General features: G+C 39.7%; 1 protein-coding gene across 1 annotated transcript in view; it reads right to left on the reverse strand.

The window, feature by feature from the left end:
* Positions 1-22,325, reverse strand: part of B3GALNT2 (beta-1,3-N-acetylgalactosaminyltransferase 2) — a 55,591-nt gene that overhangs the window by 23,671 nt on the left and 9,595 nt on the right. The window contains exons 2-5 of the mRNA XM_081123914.1: positions 16,653-16,800; positions 10,272-10,372; positions 6,310-6,503; positions 4,086-4,181 (exon numbers count right to left, since the gene is read on the reverse strand). Coding sequence (XP_080980040.1) covers positions 4,086-4,181; positions 6,310-6,503; positions 10,272-10,372; positions 16,653-16,800 — 539 coding nt within the window. The remainder of the gene's footprint in view (positions 1-4,085; positions 4,182-6,309; positions 6,504-10,271; positions 10,373-16,652; positions 16,801-22,325) is intronic.

The raw sequence follows: 22,325 nt of genomic DNA on the forward strand, positions 1-22,325 counted from the left end.
AGGGTGGAAAAACGAGATCTCACCAATTATCTTCAGCACGTAAGCAAGCTACCTGCAACCCTTCACATGATGTTCATTCTTTTGGTCCTATTTCTTATTCGTCATCCGCATCAACAGAGCAGCTTGAATATACAGTTCTGTGCCTGTAACCACTGACATTTCTGGTGGGCTGGAGAAATGACTACATCTAAAGAATTCTAACTCTGATTAAAAAAAAAAAAGTATGTAAGTCCTGAATGTCTCTAGTGACTCAGGTGAATGAAAATAGTCAATCTATTGAAATTAGTTTCAGGATTCAACTGCACTACTGAGGAAAGTATGAAATTAATTAGAGAAATAAATGTTTTCAGAGAAACACAGAGTCTCCACTGATTTATGCTTTAGTGAGTCACCCGATGAACACATTACAAGAGATCTGCTTACTTGACAGGCACACTTCTGGCATGTGGTTCTGGCAGACTAAGGAGTGAGGAGGGAACAGGATGAACAGTCTCTGCTCTCCCTCAAATGTAGCAAGGATCTGCTCCCTCCTGTCACTCTGCTGATGACAGGCAGGTGCGCCCCTCTGCAGAGTCAGCTTTCTGCACTAATGAGCCTCATTAAGCTTTGGTGCAGCAAAAATGTAAAATTAAACATGGTTTCAACAAAAATAGGATTGTGTGTAAGAGGAAAGAATATTTCTTAATTTTATTTTTCTTTTTTATAAAGTAAATACATATTTATTATGAAACACTTAGAAAATAGGTACACAAAAAGAAGAAAATGAAAATCATCCACAATTCTTCCCCCAACCCCAGTATAGTGACTGTTAAATAACCGTGTGTTTTTAAAAGAAAAGAATATTACTCAGAAGTAATGAAAAACCAGTCCTGGCTGGGAAGCTCAGTCGGTAAGAGTGCCTTTCCCATATGCAACAGCTGTGGGTTCAACCCCCAGCCAGGGCACAGACAAGAAGCAACCAATGAATGCATAAATAAGTGGAACAGCAAAATGATTTCTCTCTCTCTCTCTGTTTCTCTCTCTCTAAAATCAATCAAATAAAAATTTTATAAAAGAAGTAATGAAAAATCAGAAGTCAATGTAGCTGAAAGAGTAAAGCAAAATAAAGATCACGAGGCATTAAAATCGCCTAGACTCGCTAGCAGTTACCATTTGGCCACATTGCTCCATCTCTATCTACATACACACATACTTTTCTCTTGTGGAATCACTTGAAAGTAAAATGCAGACACCATGACATTTCACATTTAAATACTTCAGCATGTACTTCCTAAGAACAAGAACATTCCAAGGGAACGTAATGCTTTTTGTGGACTAATCAAAATTTTTAATGCTTTCTATAAGGCTGATCAAGATAACTTTAGACTCTGTAAAGTTACGATTAGCCTAGAGTATTAAAGCTTATTTTCTCCCCCTTTATCCCATGCTGTGGCTCCTTCCTCTTAAACAGTTCCTCCACCTCGGCACTGTCGACACTTGGGTCAGACAACGCGTTGCTGTGGGGTGTTCTGTGCATTGCAGGATGTTCAGCAGCAGCCCACGTCTCCACCCGTGGTGCTAGTACCACTCCATACCCAGCTGTAACAACTTTGAGTGCTCCAGAACACTGCTAAATGCCCCAGCTGGAGAAACACTGCTCTGGACGGCTAGGACGCCCAGATCCAGATAAGCAGCAGCAGTAACAGGACAGCATCCACATACATCCTGAGTGCTTCCTTGCAGTGGCGCACTCTTAAGCATCCTACATGTATCAGTCAGTCCCTAGAGTATCCCTCTGAACTGGGTCGTGTAGCACCTGCACCTACAGAGGAGACAGACACAATGAGTTAAGTAACGTGCACAGGTCACAGATACACCAGGTGGCAGAGCAGGGATTCAAATGCACCCACACTGCACCCACAGGTGCTTGAGGCAACTACCCAAATGTGCCCTCAATTTACGCCCAGATGCATCATTTTTCTCTTTCCTACTCATACCAATGCTCATACACCTTTTGTGATAACCCTACATCAGGCTCTCTGTATAGCACCTAACGCAACGCTAATTTCCTGTTCTCCTGGGAATAACACTACTGGCCCTTTAGGGATTACGCACAGTCTGAGTTAGGTTCTGCCAATGCTAGTTCTGAGTAGAAAGGAAGGACTCTCAGGGGTGGCTTCCTTCGATACTAAAGGAGCTCCCCAATCAGAAAAACGCTTTAATGCAGAAAAACGCTTACCACTGTCCCAGGCACACATTAGCTGCTTTAAGGGCAAAGACCTTTCCACTGTATCCTAATAGCCCCAGTGCTTGCCACATATTCAATTCTCAGTAAGTATTTTCTTTCTTTTTTTTTTAAACTAATGTCTTTATTGATTTCAGAGAGAGGAAGGAAGAGGGAGAGATAGAAATATCAATGGTGAGAGAGTCACTGATCAGCTGCCTCTTGCAGGCCCCCTACTGAGGACCGAGCCCGCAACCCAGGCATGTGCCCTGACTGGGAATCGAACCGCGATCTCCTGGATCCTAGGCCGATGCTCAGCTGCTGAGCCACGCCAGCCGGGCACAGTAAGTGTTTTCTGAGTCAAATGAATAAACAAACCAGACTTGCTCCCTTCAAACCTGACGTCCAACACCTGGCCAACACCACTCAGCTGAGCACTGCTCTCTTTCTAGCTTCTTCCTCATTTTTCTTTTTTCTTTTACTTTTAGAAACTTATCTTTATTGTTGAAAGTATTACAGATGTCCCCTCTGTCCCCCAGCACTACTCTTAACTACAAGTAAGAGATGTCTTTGATGACCCACACCTCACATAACAAGGAAAAAAGTTCATTTCATATATGCAACTTAAAAGGGACAAAAGAGACAGCCATTCTCACACAATGCTGATAATCATCCAAACTGACACACACTGCTAACTGCCCTCCAGGAAGAAATCATATGCCTGAAAAATGCGCATAAATCTGAACCAACAAGTCGTCCTAAGAAAATAGCCAGCTATGTACACAAAAGAGAATGTTCACTGCTGTCTTTTTTATAACACTGAGAATGAAAATATTTTTCCAGCGTGTTTTAGTTTTGCTTTCAAGGATTAAAAAGAAATAAATAAAATGTTTTTAAGCAAAAGTTTATATGGAGATGAAACAGAGGAGATGCCTATGACAGAATTAGCATAAATAGTTTCAACTACTTGTACTTGACTCCAAAGACCCACAGCATGTCACAGGATGTGCAATTCTGCTGTTGCATAAAGGTGAACAGCCCATAAGACTGGTGGTAGGAAAACGTTTCCTGGTTGGTCCTGGGCTGGTCAACTGTCTAGCTTCCACATCTCAACTCAGCTCTGCTGTCACAGGATGAACTCTATAGCTGACCTAAAGTGACTCCCAGGGGTGTCGGGGAAACTGACCCTCATTGCAGTTCCAAAGCACCGAGTTCAGGAATGTGCTCGGACTGGACTGAAACAGCCTTGAAAGGCTAAGGCTGATGGATGAAGAATCTGTTCATACTCAGCAGTGTAACACTCTGCAATCATCTGTGGCTTAACTGCAGGACTGACAAGGGCACCTGCAGGTGAGGTGGCCTCCAGCACGTATCTATTTAAGACTGGACTGCAAGGGACCCAGAAGATGACAGTTATGTTTTCAGACATCTCCCACAACTTGGAGAAGTTTTATTTCTCTTGGAAATGTGGCCCATCTCTTTGCCATTATCCTGTCTGCACTCCCCCCATCCCGATTCTTTAGATAAGTAAACTACTGAATTTATTCAAATGGTATCTGTGTTTAATCTTTCTATGGCTCCATACCTATTACTACCCTTTGTCATTCACAGAGTCATGCAGCTCTCTACTCCACTAACTAAACCACGGTACCAGGCCATGCTTTGCAAAGAGTGGTTCTGAAACCAGGGAGGAATGACAAAGCTCCCTGGAGGTATGAATGCAGAGTGATCATTCAGTGCATCCCAGTCGGTGGCCACATCTGCCTGCCAGCCTGGAGAGCCGTCCTGCACCACAGAATAGCAAGCGCTTGCCCTGAGGCACCGCTGCGCTGTGCAAATGAGGCACTGCACTGCTCCCGGCTTCCCGGCATTCCACCCATACCTCTGGAAGGACGAACTGCTCCACAGGCTTGTACCACAGCGTGTTCACCTGCACCCCACAGCTCGGAGGACTAAAGCGAGCGCTGAAGAGGGCCTCCTACAAGTGGGGAGGGACAGGAAGAAAAACTTGATGTTGGACACTGATAAGCAACAAATCTTCAAGTAGCTCACAAATATCCTACATCTCACATGTATCTCACATGGTCAGCTAGATCCTCAGTGGCTCCAACCTTGGTTACTAACATTGTTCTACTGTGGTTTAGGTGTCATTTGGGTTTTCTAGTGCCATCATGGTCATTAAATAAAGATATTTATGATAACTAAAATTGTCATGAAGTTCTAAAATACTAAAAGTAATCCACATAACCTTAAAAAAAACAAAAACCAATCACCTTGAAATGAGGTGCATTAAGGGAAGTGTGAAGTATTGTTAAATTAAGCTAACATATTAGGTTTAACCCCAAAGGGTTAAGAATAAACTGAAATATCACAGGTTTCTAAACAGAACAAAAGTACTCAGGAATCCCCTTCAAAAAGAACCTTTAGAGAAAAAAACAAAAAGGGAATATAAAAGAGCACGGATTCTTGTGTCCATTGTTTTCTTGGGCCCTTCCCAGTCTGTTCTTATCACATACCAATTTACCACAGGGGCAATGTCTACAGTTCAGAATTAAGGGGGGTTTGAGTGTATTTCTTTCATTAACACCAGTTCTTGGCAATGTGGTGGTAATACTTTTTGCAATGCGACTATCCATGAATTGATTAGCATCCACCGTAGACGAGGCCTTCTTTGAGGACAAAAATTAATTCCTCCTTGGCCAAAAATATGGCTACTAAAAGTTAAATCAACATGATCAAAATATTGTACATCTGAACCAACCTATTTGACTGATAACTCAAACAATATGAATAGTTAAAAAAAGGACTACATATACTAAGACAGTCAAGTGTATCAAAAACATTCAAGATTAATCCCAATTTCTAGATAAGCGTTATCAGTGGAATTCAGGGTATTAGTATTACAGTTTCCTATTGGAACTTGATTATCAATAAAACCTTTAGCCACAGTAATATATAAACTGCTCTACTAGAATAACTTAATACGGTTTTCATTGTAATCATAATGGCTGGAAGCACCACGAGGACCTGTTCCTTCTCTTAGATTTATGCCATTAAGCACATTTACACACTACATAGATTCTTTAGAGGAAGTAGGAATAGGACAAACTGCAAAAAAAAATTTAATTTTAAATTGATTTGTGTATTAACTGGTTATCAACACTGTATCTGTTAGTAACAATCAACATGAGCAATAATACAAAAACATTTTTAACGATGCATAAAAAATCATGAACAGAGTTCTGCTTTCAATGACATCAGACCAATTCTCCTACAGATAACATTTATGAACACTGGACAAAACATTTAAAAAAGGATCTGAAGGCACTGAAATGTGAACAAAGCAGCAGAAACTGGAGGACAATCAATACCGGAAGAAGAGAAAGGCAGTGAGTATGCTCCCCCACTCTTCATGGCTCTTTGTCTGAAGGTATACCTTGAGAGGCAACTAAAAAAACGGAATTAAAAACCTGCAGTCTTTCTGGCTGCAAAGTCAAAGGACAGAGTTGGGACAAATACATGAGCTAAAAAGTGAGGAGGAAAACCCCAGAAAGGAAAGGGTCACAGAGAGAGAGAGCCCGAAATTCTTCATATAAATTCTGCCCAAATCTGGTGGCTGACTCATGAAATACACATTCAAAATGGCACCCACACAGCCCATATAAGTCCAAAAGAAATGAACAGGGATTTCAGCTGCTGTCCACTGCAAGGGAGACAGTTTAGTCTAGCTAATTTAACTGCCTGCTAAAACAGTAACAACAAAAATCAATACTTTTCAAGGACTATAATAGGATCCAGAGATCCTACAATGAATTATTTACAATATCTAGGACACAATCCAAAGCCATTCAATATAAAAGAGGCAAATGTTACCCATATTCAAGAGCAAAGGTGATAATAAAGACAGACCCCAACTCCTTCTTTTCTAGATAGAACACGTTTACTCATTGGTATTCTCTCCCCAAACCAGTATTATCACAGGATCTCACACTATAATGTGCCCAATCAGGAGAGGTGAGGTCTCCCAACCTACGATACACCATGAGGAAAAGCTGTTGTTCTTGAGAAAGAAAAACTGGGAAAACCTTGCACAAAGCAGTGCATACCTCCTGTTCTGCCTGATAAAGCTTGACAGTGATGTTCCTTTGGAAACCCACATCGCTGGCGTCATCAAACACCCCGAGACTGGTGATAACGATTGGGTAGAGAACTCGAAAGCTGACGCTGACAACTCGGTCCTCAGAGAGCCCCGATGAAGTGTCTTCAGAAAAACTGAACGCCTCAATTTCCTGATTCAAAACTAAGAAAATAATAAAGAAAGGGTTTTACATAATCAGATATTATGAAGTAATGAGGTCAGCTTGATAGCAAAATCTAAATAATTACTGTTATATAATTCCTTCACAAACAGCATTAAGTTTTTTAAATGATTCAGAAATATGGCTGCTTTTAGGGAAAAACAAACTTATTCTAAAATTTAAGAACAAAGTTTTTATTCTAAAATATAAAAACAAATATCTAAGTAAAATAGTTAATTTATTTAATTATCAGAGCTATTTTAACAGATTTTTGGATACACATGTATACATATGTATAAACACCACAGGGGAATATTAAATCCAAAGGTATATAATAGGAAAGCTTAGATAAATAGGGATATTAAAACAATATACAGTCATAAATAATGAATAAATTTTAAAAAACGGAATTAAAAACCTGCAGTCTTTCTGGCTGCAAAGTCAAAGGACAGAGTTGGGACAAATACATGAGCTAAAAAGTGAGGAGGAAAACCCCAGAAAGGAAAGTCTTGCTCTGCAAAATCCAAAAAGCCCACTTCTTGGACAATTTAAAATATTTGCAGTATCAGGCAATTATCACAGACACAAGTAACTGAAACAAGTTCCAATAACACTGAAAAACTCTTGCTATATAATCCTGATGAAACAGAAGCACATCAAACAGTGCACGTCTCTGGCCCCTTCTCTGTGCCATGCCCATCTAACTGACATCTGCACGACACTGTGTGGTTGTAGCACTATCTCCAGTTTAGAGAGTAGGAAACTGAAGCCCAGAGAGGTCAAGTAATTCCCCAAAGGTAACAGAAAGTGGCAGAGCCAGGAATCAAACCCAGGTTCAGTGACTTCAAAATCAGTGCTCTCTCTACTCTCCCACAGCTGTCTAATCAAGGTCAAAAACAGTTTTCTTCAAATAATTCTTTCAATTACCATAAATGACTCAGGATAGATTACATGAAGCAGTTAATATGGCTGAGACTATCAGTGCCACTCTGAGAATATAAAAACCTATTTTAAAAGATTATTATACCAAAGGTCTTTGTATCTTTTAGAGCCGTGGTTTTCCAACTTTGCTGATCACACAACTCATCAGTTAAAAACGTATGTACACACACTCATACTTATTTACAAATATACTTATTTATACTTATTTACAAATATACACATATATTATTGTGAGTCAATATATTCAGTATTAATTTTATTATTTTCAGATAAATAAAAATTCTGTTTTTTCCCCACACCCCAGCGTATCATTTGGATCCCTACCTTAGAACTTCTAGAATGCTATTTTACACTTAGCAGATGCTCAATAAAATGTGACTAAGCTGAACTGATAGCTCCTACACAATTATATACATGAGCAGGAGAGGAAAAAGAAAAGATACAGAATCTGTCTTGGGCTGGGCAAGCATTGTCCAGAGAGTCTCTCTCACATCAATGTTTCTCTCTCTCTCCCTCCCTTCCACTCTCTCTAAAAACCAATGGAGGAAATATCCTCAGGTGAGGATTAAAAAAAAAACAAAAAAAAACAGTCTAGACTCCAAATATACTAGATGACAACAAAAGTTTTCTCTTTAATATACCCACTAAATAAAAGATATCCAAAGTGGAAGGACATCTATTTCAGCCAACAGGTTATGCACATTATAACATAACTACATATTTTCTATCTAAAACAATGTACCTTGAACTTCAAGCTACCTGGAAACAGGAAATTCTGCTGCTTTTACAATGCTATTAACAAAAACTTCTATACATCCAGAGTATCATGATTAATGCTCATGATGACCTTGAGGTATTGAAATAAAGCCAAATGCAGTATGAATCATTAAAATTATGTTAGGTACCACATATGTGAAAATTTTCCATTATGGAAAGCTCCTTTGCCATTAATAATAATGATACTTTTGCCCAGCCGGGCGTGGCTCAGCAGTTGAGCGTCGACCTAGGATCCAGGCGATCGGGGTTCGATTCCCGGTCAGGGCACATGCCCGGGTTGAAGGCTCGATCAATGACTCTCTCATCATTGATATTTCTATCTTTCTCTCCCTCCTCTCCTGTCCTCTCTCTGAAATCAATAAAGATATATTTTTTTTAAAAATTTTAAAAAATGATACTTTAATAAAATTGGTTAATTTAAAGGTGAGGCTTTTTAAAAATTGGTTTGGTTTTGTATTTCAAATACAATTTGTTCTAGGTTACCATTGTATCATCAGTAATACTACTATGACATCATCAGTGATTAGTATTACATCATCAGTAATACAGCATTTTATTAGGTTCATGGTCCTTTTGGGACTCCAGTGAAACTTAAAAGAATCTCTCCCAGAAAAACACGATTATACACAAAATTTTGCTTGTAATGTTATCTGAATTCACAGACACCTGAAGAAACCTCCACTTTACAACACAGACCTGAAAACATGGTCCAATTTATTTAAAAAGCTGAATGAAGCCCAACTTTATAAAAAGGTAGGTTCTTTATAATAACAATATTTAAACACCTAACATGTTCTAGAAACTATTCTAATTACAGGGTGGGGCAAAAGTGGGCTTACAGTTAATAAGGAAAAATAATACAATACTTACTTTATTGTATTATTTTTAATTTATTTTAGAGAGAGAAAGGGAGGAAGGGAGAGGGAAGGGAGAGGGAGAAAGGAAGGGAGGGAGGGAGAGAGAAAAACACTGATTTGTTGGTCCACTTATTTATGCATCATTGGTTGATTTTTATATGTGCCCTGACCAGGGATCAAACCCACAACCCTGACGTACAGAGACGATGCTCTAACCAGCTACCCGGCCAGGGCCACGATACTTAATAACACAAGAAAAACTCTGTGTTAGGATATTCGCACTGTAGAGCTACTTTTGCCCCACCCTGTATTTTATATGCATCAACTTATTGCATCCTTGTGTCAATTCCCGAGGTAAGTACTTTCATCCCGTTTACAGATGATGAAACTGAGGCACAGAGGGATCAATAACAGGGAAAAGGTCATATGGCTGCTAAATGGCAGAGCCCAGGTCTAAAGCCATGAATCCTCACTCCAGAGCCCATGCTCTTAACCATACAGCAGTGCTGCCTAGAACAGCAAGATGTATATGACGACACAGGTTTCATAAATCTTAAAACACCAGGGGTCATAATCAGCACATTTAAGATTTGGAAAAGTTTACGCTCCCTTAGAACCACACCTGAACAGACTAGGAAATGCTAATAAACCAAGACCAGCGGTTACAGAGCTACCAACTTCCTAAAGTCAGTTTCCTGGTAACACACAGAATCTCACGAGGGCCACCTGTCTTCATTCTCATCAGAACTCCAAGTTTTTTAATTGTGAGGAATAAAAAAAAGTACTACTTGTGTTTTTAATTTTTTACTCTTTGTTTCTTTTGCAGAAGCTTAGGAAATAATTCTAAGAGAAAATGGATTCACAATATTTGTATCAATCAACAGGCTGGTGGGAGCAGCAGTTTTCCAAAAGTTCAAAATTCAGTAACTAAGGATGTATCTCTGCATAAGGCATTTCCAGATGTCCTTGAATCACACTGAAAAATAAGCCCCTCTGGACGCTGAAACTACATCTCTATGCAGATCTTCACAGACACCCAGGCTGCTTAGTCAATCTGTTAAAAAGGACAACACACAAATTTTGACGAAAGCTCCATTTTCATCTGCTGAAAACAGACACTGTACCCTCAGCTCAGTGACTTTTCCTCAACATCAAGCCTGCACACAGCAACCATAGCGCGGAGAGGACGCTCACCTGGGTCCGTGATGTTGAGCAGTCTGCAGGAGTAAGGGTCCTCCCGGTCCTCCACAGGCACGTCACAGCCACGAGCGCCGATTATGAACTTCACGAGCACACTGTGAGAGGTGTGGCATGAACGTTACTGTCTTCACCCACACGAGCACGTTTCCTCACGCCCGTTTCAGAGCTTTCACTTTGAGATACAGTCTTTACGCACATTAATTCTAACTTTTCTCTTCTAGTCAAGCCAAAGAGGGACCAAGCAAATCCAAAGCGCTAACTACTGACTTAGGTGTGCGCCTCCGCTGCAGTTCTGCACATAGCAGAGCAAGTGTGAACACATTTGACCCTGCTATCGAAGTAAAGTTCACTTCTCACACCTACACCTAAAAACCCATCTCTACCTGCAGTCCTCTCTACTTGCTTTCTTCTCCTTAGGAAGGCGTTCTTTTCGCTCAAGACTAGTCTTTCTCCCAGAGAGGCTGTCCTCTCCTCGACCTTCCTTCACCAGTTGCCTGTGACCCGTGGCTCCTTCCCTACTCACTATAAATATGATCATCAACTTCTATTTGCCTACTGTCCTTCCTTGTCCATGCCCTTTCCTTTATAGTGAAATTCTACAAAGGAACTAAAATTGCAGCCCCTAGTTTCTCATTTCCTACTCATTTTATAAAACAGAAATTTTAGCTTTAATATCCACCACTTCCTCTGAGATGTCCACCACCAGTGTAACCACCGATCTGCTGCTAGACCAGCAGGCACTGGCTCGACAGCACTGGTCTCCTTCAATGCTTTCTCCCTCTTCACGGAGCCCTGCTCTGCTGGCACCTCTGGCTCTTGCTCTCCAGCTGGCCCATTAGTGCTCTGAATCTCCTTCCACTTGCTCTCCCTGCACAGCATTTATTCCCAAGGCTTCAACTAGCCTGGGAACAATTCCTAAATTAGTATCTGTAGTTTGGGCCCATCTTCTAAGTAGAACCATCAATTCATTGGACATCTTCACCTAGAGAGCCCACAGAGAGCTGTGTGCTGGAGCCTGTTCCTACTGGCATGTGAGAGCAAACTGCTGAATTCTCAGGAATTCTGTGAGCTGGCTATTTATTTACTTATTCATTTATTTCTGTGAGCTAGTTATTAAGCACAACCTTTATTAAAAATTAAATTATAGCCCAGCTGGACATGGCTCAGCAGTTGAGCATCGACCTAGGATCCAGAAGATTGCGGTTTGATTCCCGGTCAGGGGTGTGCAAGAGGCAGCCGATCAATGACAACTGTCTCATCACTGATGTTTTCTATCTCTCTTTCCCTCTCCTGTCTTCTCTCTGAAATCAATAAAGATACATTTAAAAAAAAATTAAATGACAGCCCTGGCCAGTGTGGTTCAGTGGTTAGAGTGCCAGCCTGCAGGGTCGTGGGTTCGATTCCTGGTCAAGGGCATGTACCTTGGTTGCAGGTCACTCCCTGCCCCTGGTTGGGGTGCGTGCAGGAAGTAACCAGTCGTCTCTCTCACATCCATGTTTCCCTTTCCTTCCCCCTCCCTCCCTTCTACTCTCTCTGAAAAATCAATGGAAAAAATATTCTCAGGTGAGGATTAAAAAAAATTTAAATTACATAAACTTAAAATTAAATATATTACTAAAAACAAAGGAAATGAACACTCAAATTAACCATGTGTTAATTATTTCACTACTGTCTCTGCTCTTGAGGTTTACATCCAGGAGCTCTGTGAGGTAGAAAGGTTATAATGGCAGCTACTTGTATCTTCGAAAACTGTGTCCAGAGATGTCACATGAGATGCCTGAGACTGGCCATGGTGGGAACACTTACACCAGAAACTGGCAAACACTACCAAGAAGAGTTTGATTTACTGTTTTGTTGATCATCTAGACTTAAAGTGATGGAGAAAATGTTAGTAACGCAGACGAAACTGCGTGATGTGACTGTAGCCATTCCATTGTGAACAACACAAAAAATTGAGGAAATACTCTTCCACTATTCAAAACCTATTAATTGATTCAGCAAAGAAGTCCCTCACTTTACTGACTAGAGTAAAGCTGTCACTTTAGTCTTACTCTTGTCAGCACTACACTCTTGTCAACTGCAACCATAAGTTGGTTACAGATACAAACGTCTAGCAGGCAATGAAAGCATTGTGAGAATCGACTGGCTGTGTGGACTTCACAATTAAGAGCATCGTGCATGTATATCAGTCAATGACATGCTGCACATCATTTACATCAACAAGGTTTGTAACAAGCAGACTCATACATATAAAGAGACTCCCCTCAGAGGGCCAGTGGGAAACAGCTCCCGGCACACTGCCTGCAGGTACCTCAAACTCAACGTATCCACAACTGAGACTTCCCACGAACTTGCTCTTCTCATCTAGCATTTTATGTCTTGATGACTTCACTACTCTCCAAGTTAGAAGGCTAGCCATCATCCCAGACTCCTCCTCCTCTTTCCACACCCAATTACCTTATTTCATCATGAGGTTGCCACTTAGTTCAGCCCCTTGGCAGTTCTTGCCCAAACAGCTCTCATCCGTCCCCTTAACTCTAACTGCAAGGTTCTTCGTGACCTGGTTACTGCCCGCCTCCCAGTCACATGCCCTCCCTCCTTTTCTCTCTATGGTACCTGTCTCTCTGTTCCTCTTTCCCCGCTAGTGCTCTATCTCACACTCACCCACAAACACCCCCTTCCCCATAATCCCTGCATTCCAGTTACACAGAACTGTTTTGTGGGGTTTCCCAAAACCTCCAGGCTATTTTATATCTATTTATATTACAACACATATAACATGTTATTACACAATTATATCTATTTCCTTCTACTAAACTTCAAGCCCCCATTAAAGACTCAGGCTATACTGTATCTATCCTTGTATTCTACCACACATTGTACACTACCCTATAGAGAAGACACTATTAAATACTTGTGAAATTGTTTTATCACAAAGGTTTTTAATTAAATAAGGTCCTTGAAATATATGTGGAGTCTGGCTCCTTCAATGAAATCTAAGATTTGAAAGTAAACCATAACCACAGAAATGCAAACACTTTTACTAAGGGCAAATTAAGGCACAATACCTTTCATAAACAAACAGCACTTAGAATAAAAGTATAAACAGAAATGAATAAATTTGCTAATTAAATTATTGCAGTTATTTACCAAATTTGTTTTTTTAAGCCATCTTAAATATACTCTTACTAGATCCACAAAATTACTCTGCCCCAGGGAGTTGTTTTTGGCTAATATATATTTTTATACAGGTATCTCATAAGTTTAATAAACAAATCACCAAACTTACTAAATTTAAAGCAAGAATGCTATGACGGCAAATAAATTACTGATGAGCACCTGAATGTTAACTGTGTTCACTCCACTCAGTCCTGAGTCACCCCTCAACAGCTGCTGAGTGCCTAACTCATGCCAGGTTAGGGTATAGGTACTGGGAAATATACATCAATCAAAAAAGGCTGAAGCTCCTATTCTCCTGAAAGTTATATTACAGTGGGGAAAGGCAATTTATAAATGTTCAACTAAATATAATGCACGTGCTAGCTGGTGATAAGCATTATAAAGAAAAATAGAGGTGGAAGAGGGTGTAGGGGGGATAAATGGTGGTAAAAAACATATTAAAAATAATAAAACTGAGATATTAAAAAAAGAGAAAGAAAGCCAAGTAAGGGGAAACAGAGGTGGAATAGGGGTGGAGTGCTATTTAATGTGGGTCTGCCTGGTATGATAGCATCTAAGCAGACCTGAAGAAATTGAGAAAGTGAGCCATGAGGATATCCAGTGGAAGAGTGGAACAGGCAGGGCAAGTGCAAAGGCCCTGAGGCCGGAGCTCATGCAGTGCACTGAAAGTACAGTAAGGTGGCCAAGAGGGGGAAGTAGATGCAGATAAGGTCAAAGACCACAATAAAGACTTGATATTTCACTCTGAGCAATAAAAGAAGTCAATGGAGAGGTATGAGTAGAAAACTGACATAACTGACTAATTATAAAAGGATCATTCTGGCTGCTGTATGGAAAATAAACATAGAGGATCAAAGGTACAAGGAGCAAATTTAGATGAGGAGGCCTCTGTAATAATCCAGGTGAGAGGTAATAAGCCTAGGCCAGGATGGTAGCTCTAACCATAGTAGTAAATCTAAAGGTAGCACCAAGAAGATATGCTGATGGACTGGATGTGGCATGGGAGAGAAAGAATAAAGATAATACCATATGGTAGATTTTTAGAACTTCCTATTTCCCTGATGCCTCAACATCTTCACAAACAGGCTGTGAGCGTCCCACCCAAGTGATCAGCATCGTTAGGCTGGTTCCTGCCAAAGGTTCCCCTTGTTGCCCTCCCCTGGCTGTGACAGTGACATTCAAACACAACAATAAGATCCCCTTGCACCTTTTGCTTGTACAGCTGACCCCTGAACAATGCAGGGTTAGGAATGGTGATCCCAGTGCAGTCGAAAATCCATATATAACCTTTGACACCCCCAAAACTTAACTACTAATAGCCTACTGTTGACTGGAAACCTCAACAATAACATAAACAGTCAATTAACACATACTTTATATGTTATATGTATTATATACTGCATTCTTACAATAAAGAAAACTAGAAAAATGTTATTAAGAAAATCAGCCTGGCCGGGCATGGCTCAGCGGCTGAGTATTGACCGAGAGGATCCAGGCGATCAGGGTTCAATTCCTGGTCAGGGCACATGCCCGGGTTGCGGGCTTGATCCCCAGTCGGGGGCATGCAGGAGGCGGCCAATCAATGACAATTCTCTCATCATTGATGTTTCTATCTCTCTCTCTCCTTTTCCTTTCCTCTCTCTGAAATCAATAAAGATATATTAAAAAAAAAAAAAAAATCATAAGGAAGAGAAAATACGCTTACAGTATTTGTTGAAAAAAAATCCATGTATAAGTGGACCTGCACAGTTCAGATACCTGTTGTTCAAGGGTCAACTGCATACTCCAACATGACCCCCAATAAAGGTGCCTTCCCATAGGTCCTCACTCTGTCAGCTCCCTACTTGCCCAGCTGAGCCCACTCCCTAGACGCTCCTTTCCTATGGCCCCTGCATGGTGTGCTGTGCCTCCCTCTCTAGGACCTGAGTATCATAATCCTTTAATTTCATATGCCTCTCCCAATGTGATTTCTGTGGACATGGTGGATTGATTCTTAAAGACCCCACAAGGGGGACTTACTTCCCCATTCACAACACAAACCCCAAGGTTTGGGTTTGAGCAACTGGCAGAGCAGGGCCATTATTTTCTGAGACGGGAAAGACTACACAGGAAGAGCAGGTGTTGGAGGGGTTCTGATAGTGGTGGTAAGTCGGAGGCCTCTCATTTGCTGGGTAATAGGTTCCATTATCACTGTGACCATGAACTAAAGAAACCTGTCTTGAAAAGGAATGAAAGCTGCTATGAATAAGACAGGAAATCTATAAATGTTCACTGCTGGTGACAAGAAAATTCACAACTGCAATTCACCTGTATAGCTACTCAGTCACAAGTGTGACAGTTTAATGCAATCCTGAGAGGGCCCTTCTCTGCTTATCACCTACGTGTCTGCACATAACCCGAAGCGCAACCTTCTAGCTTCTCTCCCACTAATGCCTCGCTACATAATCTTCAGAGGTTGGTCTCACTGAGAAGACAAAAGCCTCTGGCTCCTAACCACTAACCAAGCCATCTAATGTCAACCTGGCATGTGCTACCAATGCTCCACCCTGGAAGGGTGGTCAGGAAGAAGAGCATGGTGGATTACTCACACAGCAGATCACAACTAAAAAGTCTACAGAACTGCTATTCTAAACCAAAGCCCCCCCCCCCCCCCCCCACACACACAAAAGCAACCAAACAAAAAAACCCAAGCAGCCCTAGCCGGTTTGGCTCAGTGGTTAAAGAGTTGGCGGGTGGACTGAAGGGTTCCAGGTTTCAAGGGCACGTACCTCGGTTGCAGGCTCGATCCCCGGCCCCAAGCATGAGGCAACCAATCAATGTGTCTCTCACATTGATGTTTCTTCCTCTCCCTCTCCCTCTCCCTCTCCCTCTCGCTCTCTTTCTCTCTCTCCCCCCCACTGTCTCAGAAGAGCAATGAAAAAAATATTCTTGGGTGAGAATAAAACAAAACCCAAGTAAACAAACTAGGGGTCTATAAATAGTAGGTCTATTAACCAATGACTATATTCTCCTCCGATTATCTTTTGACTTAAAACCCTGGTTAAACTTACTTTGGGGCTCAACTGTAAGGAGAAAAGCAAAACGAAATACCCATTTCTCCCAGGAAAAGAGGCGACATGTCTGAATTAACATCTCTGACTACCCATCTCTTTCTTACTCAGTAAATCCCACAAGGTGCCAACTCAGAAAACCTACCGTTGACTTAGTGCAGGATGTTGTATTAAATGTTTCAGCCAGGTGCTTCTGATCACATTTCGAAGTTCATGGTTATTGCGAGCTGACAACACACCAACTACCACATCAAAGTGACTAGATTTCAACTGAGGAAACAGGGTCGATTGATCTAGAAATAAGCAACAACAAATTAGACATGTCACATCTCAATTACTAAGTTCAATGTGTAACATAAAAATTTTTATTACAAAACAATATAAATATATGCTCATGTCTGTAGAAAATACAAATAAATAGAAAGGAGAAATAAATTTTAAAGCACCCATAAACCAACCATCCCGAGATAACTACTACAAACACTTTGGTGTCTTCCACATGTACTCATGCTCATGTAAGTAAATAAATTCTTCAGAACAAACAGGATGTTTAAAACAAGAACCAGTTTGGAAAGGCACTGTGGCATGAACTATAGAACAGTGGGCAGTAAGAGTCAATCAGGCCACAGTCAGAATCCTGGCTCTTTCACATTACTTATAAAAGTTACTTAACTCCTTGAACCCTCAGTTTCCCTAACTATGAATGGGCAAAACAATACTTCTCATGGAGTTGTAAATTAAATGAGATAATGTGTATAAAGGTCCTGGTTTTGGGACCAGGCAAATAGCAGGCAACTAACAACAACAAAAATATACTTTCAAAGGTGAAGTCCTACCTTAATATAAGTTAATAGGTTTGGGAGATGAAGCTGAAAGACTCCCGTGCTGGGAAGTAGAACCCTTATTAACACCAATAAATTCTACAGCCAGCAAACCCTTTATCACTTACTAAATATTCAAAAGAATAAAGGAGGGAAAGCAACATTTCTAGAAAAAAAAAAATCAAGTGACAAGTCATGCAAATGGCTCATTTTTTACTGTCATAAGGTCTAATGGGCAAGATTACATTTTAAAAATGTGTCCTTAGAAAGAAGACAGAAGGGAAAGATACTTTGTCTTTTTTTTGTCACCAGTTTCAAAGCTTGAGAGCCATGGGCTTATAAATAGCTCTGATGAGGGATCCATTTCATCTCTTTCTCCAATGGTGGGAACTGATCCAAAAATGTTTCCAAAAATAAATTACTGAAGGCCAGAGATCTTTACTACCATAAATGCAATGTTTTTATGTGCCACAGGATCTAAGTATTCAGTCAAAAGACAACAAAACATGTTGACATTTTTTTTCAAAGGACGAATTAAAATAATAAAAAAGCAAATCTGGGGACAGATTCTTCTAATAGGATAATTTAAGGGCATTACATTGTAACAACTATAGGAATACATGAATTTTTGTGTAGATACTTTATTTTCCATAATAAGCATGTTTCTTAAAAGGTACTTCAATTCTAAATGGAAGAGATACTTACTTCACCGTACCATGAATCTTGCACTAAAACAAATTCTTCTAAAACGGCACAATTTATCTTTAATGTAAATCCAGATTTTCACGGATTAAGCTTGCTTATTTATTAACAGGCCATATTTATCGAACACCTCCTATGTACTAAGTACTGTGTATAGAGTATCATTTTAATGCTTTGCATGCAGAGTATCATTTAGGGTTCACGATCCTATGAGGCAGGGAGTTTAGGCTCCTTGTTATACACACAATGAAACACACAGAATTTAGTAACTTCCCCTTAGTCAAGCAGCTAGCAAATGGCTGGGCTAAGGTTTAAGCCCAGCAACCTACCTGCATTCTTCATCCCTATTCTACTCCATAGCCATGAAGCTTCTGCAGGTCATCCGAGTCCAAATTCTGATCTTTTACCCATAACACCAGTTCAAGAGGTGAATTAGTGATGAGTGAATCACTGAAAATACTGGTGAGCACTTTAATTTTTTAAATTCACGGCCCAGGAACATATTTTTCTCAGATATAACTACATAATGAACTATATAACTATATGTATAACTATATTTATATAGCTACTATATGTATAACCATATAGCTACTATATATGTATAACGACATTTATATAGCTACTATATGTATAACTATATTTATATAGCTACTATATGTATAACTATGTTTATATAGCTACTATATGTGTAACTATATTTATATAGTTACATAGTTATATAGTTCATTATATAGTTATACCTGAGAAAAATATGTTCCTGGGCCATGAATTTAAAAAATTTAAGTGCTCACCAGTATTTTCAGTGATTTACTCATCACTAACTCACCTCTTGAACCGGTGTTATGGGTAAAAGATCAGAATTTAGACTCAGAATTTAGACTAACCCTAAATGAGTGTGAATTTGAAGAGTAATTTAAATGCTTATGTAATATTTGTAATGATACCTCATGCTCCTCCTTCACAGAGAAATATTAATAGTAAGTACATTTTTGTGACAGGAGGGAGACAACTGTAGTAACCGGACATATCTGACACTAATTCCATAGTCAACATACTGCATAGATAGTATCAGTAAGAAATTATTTAAATTCCTTGTACCTCAGTTTCCTAATCAGAGAAAACGAATACCAGAAAATACTCTATTTCACCTATTTCAAAATGTCTTCTCAAAAGATTAAAAGCTGTAGAAGAGCAAAAAGCCTAAATGTCTCATTTATCTGACATCAGAAAACAAGGTTGCTACACACAAGTGCAATTTCAGAATAAGTGAAACATCCCTTTAAAGGCTAAACATCACTACCTTGTTTTGATGGATAATCAAAATAAATCTTTTAAAAATGGATCACACGAAACATAATTTAACCCTTTCCTGATGATAAAATCTTCATGAACAATTTCTCAAATTAATCCCTTTCTCGTCATTAATTCCAGCCACTGCTTCAGTTCAGACTTTTCTCTTTCACCTGGGCCATTACAAGGGTGTCCTAATGGCTCCTCCCTGACTTCTCATATGACTCCAAATCAAACAAGCATTTTCTAAAAATAAATCACAAATAATTAAACATGGCGATAACCACGAGGCACGAGAAAATCCCATGGATTATGGCTGTAAACTACCTTCTGTTCTCACTCCACCTGTCTCTGCCCCTGCCAACCCTTCCTGCCTCCAGCCATGTCTAAACTGCTTCTGTTGAACTGCTTCACTTCACAAGCATTTCTCCTCTCACAGAAGAGGGTACATGGCAGATTTGGGCTTTTGAGGGAACGTTTACTTCTACATAAACTGAAAAACAGGTTTCTAAAGACTCAACCAAAAAACTGTTAGAATTAGTAAATGAATTCAGTAAAGTTGTAGGATACAAAATCATTTTTGCATACTGGCAAAAATCAGTTGTATTTCTATACACTAACAAACTATCAGAAAAAAAATTAAGAAAATAATCCTATTTATAAATACATCAAAAAGAATAAAATACCTAGGAATAAATTTAACCAAGGAGGTGAAAGATTTGTACACTGAAAACTATAAGGCACTGATAAAAGAAACTGAAGACACAAATAAGTGGAAAGATATTCTGTGCTCATGGGTTGCAAGAAATATTGTGAAAATGTTCATATTACCCAAAGCAATCTCACAGATTCAACGCAATTTCTATCAAAATTCCAATGGCAGTTTTTATAGAAATATAACCAACAATCCTAAAATTTGTATGGAACCACAAAAGACTCTGAATGGCCAAAGCAATCTTGGCTGGAGGCGCCATACACCCTGATTTCAAACTGTATTACAAAGGTACAGTCATCAAAACTGGTATTAGCATAAAAATAGGTAGATCAATGGAACAGAATAAATAGTCCATGGGGAAACTCACGTATATGTGGTCAATTAATTTATTACAAAGGAACAAAGAACATACAACGGGGGAAAAAGTCTCTTCAATAAATGGTTCTGGGAAAACTGGACAGATACATGCGAAAGAATAAAACTGAAACACTACCTTACACCATACACAAAAAGCAATTCAGAATGGATTAAAGATATGAACATAAGACCTGAAACCACAAAACTCCTACTAGAAAACATAGGCAGTAAGCTCCTTGACATTGGCCTTGCTGATGATTTTTTGTATTAGACACCAAACACAAAGGCAACACAAGCAAAAATAAACAAGTGGGACTACACCAAACTAAAGTTTCTGCACAGCAAAGGAAACCACAGCAAATGAAAAGGTAACCTACTGAGTGGGAGAGAAAATTTGTAAATCATGTATCTGATAAGGGGTTAATATTTAAAATTAATATAAGGAACTCATACAACTCAAACAAAAACAAACAAACCCCACAACAATTCAATTTAAAATGGGCAGAGGGTTTGCTCTCCCTCTCAGGAGCCTGCCTTCCCTTCTCTTCCCTCTCAGGAGTGTATCTTTACTTTTCTCTCCTAAATTCTAAGGGTCCCCACGAGACTTGCAACCAGGGGAGCAGCAGACAGTGGCAGCTTGTGAGGCCAACCCTCTGAACCTGTCTCCAAGGCCCGCTTTCCCTGACTTTTCAGTGAGCTGAGAGGAGCCCTGCCTTGGCTCACTTTTTTTTTAATTACAGTTTCCTAAGACTGAGAAAATAATATATTTTTGAATAATACATCTCTAACCTTCTTAAAATTTTTCCCTTTTATTGAATTTATTGGGGTGACACTGGTTAACAAAATTATACGTTTCAGGTGCACAATTCCACAACACATCGTATGTACACTGTATTGTGTTCACCATCCCAAGTCAAGTCTCCTTCCATCACCATTATTCCCCCCTTTATCCTAGTCCACCTACCCTCTTAGCAATCACCTTGTAGCAATCACCACACTGTTGTCCATGTCCATGACTATTTTCCCTTTTTTCTCAATCCCTTCACACTCCCCAACCCAGCTGCTCCCCCTGCCCCCCAGCTGTCAACCTGCTCTCTATCTAGGAGTCTCTTTCTCTATTTGCTTGTTAGTTCATTTTGTTTAGTCGATTCCACATGAGGGATATCATACAGTACCTGTCTTTCTGACTGGCTTATTTCACTTAGCATAATACTCTCCAGGTCCATCCATGCTCTGGCAAAGAATAAAATTTCCTTCTTTTTTATGGTCAAGTAGTATTCCACTGGATAAATGTACCACAGCCTTTTTAATCCACTCTACTGATGGGCACCTGGGCTGCTTCCAAATCTTGGCTGTTGTAAATACCGCTGCAATAAACATAGGGGTGCATATATTCTTTCAAATTAGTGTTTTGGGTTTCTTAGGATACATTCCCAGAAGTGGAATTGCTAGGTCGTAAGGCCAAGTAAGGGAACTCTATACTGCCTTCCACAGTAGGTACAACCATCTGCATTCCTACCAGTAATGCAGGAGGGTCCCTTTTCTCCATATACTCTACACTTGTGTGATTTATTGATGACAGCCACTCTGACAGGTGTGAGGTGATCTCATTGTGGTTTTAATTTGCATTTCTCTGATGATTAGTGATGTTGAGCATCTTTCATTTTATTTTTGTTCCTCTTTTATTTCTGATATTACTTATTTGGGTTCTCTTTTTTTCTTGAGTCTGGTTAAAAGTTTGTCCATCTTGTTTATCTTTTCAAATAACCAGCTCTTGGTTTTGATCTTTTGTATTGTCTTTTTAGAGTCTGTATCATTTATTTATGACCTGATCTTTATTATTTCCTACCTTCTACTCACTTTGGGCTTTATTTGTTGTTCTTTGTCAAGTTCCTTTAAGTGTCAAGTTAAAACTGTTCATCTGAACTTTTTC

This window comes from Miniopterus schreibersii (genome assembly GCF_964146895.1).
Source record: "Miniopterus schreibersii genome assembly, chromosome: 21".
NCBI lineage: Eukaryota > Metazoa > Chordata > Mammalia > Chiroptera > Miniopteridae > Miniopterus > Miniopterus schreibersii.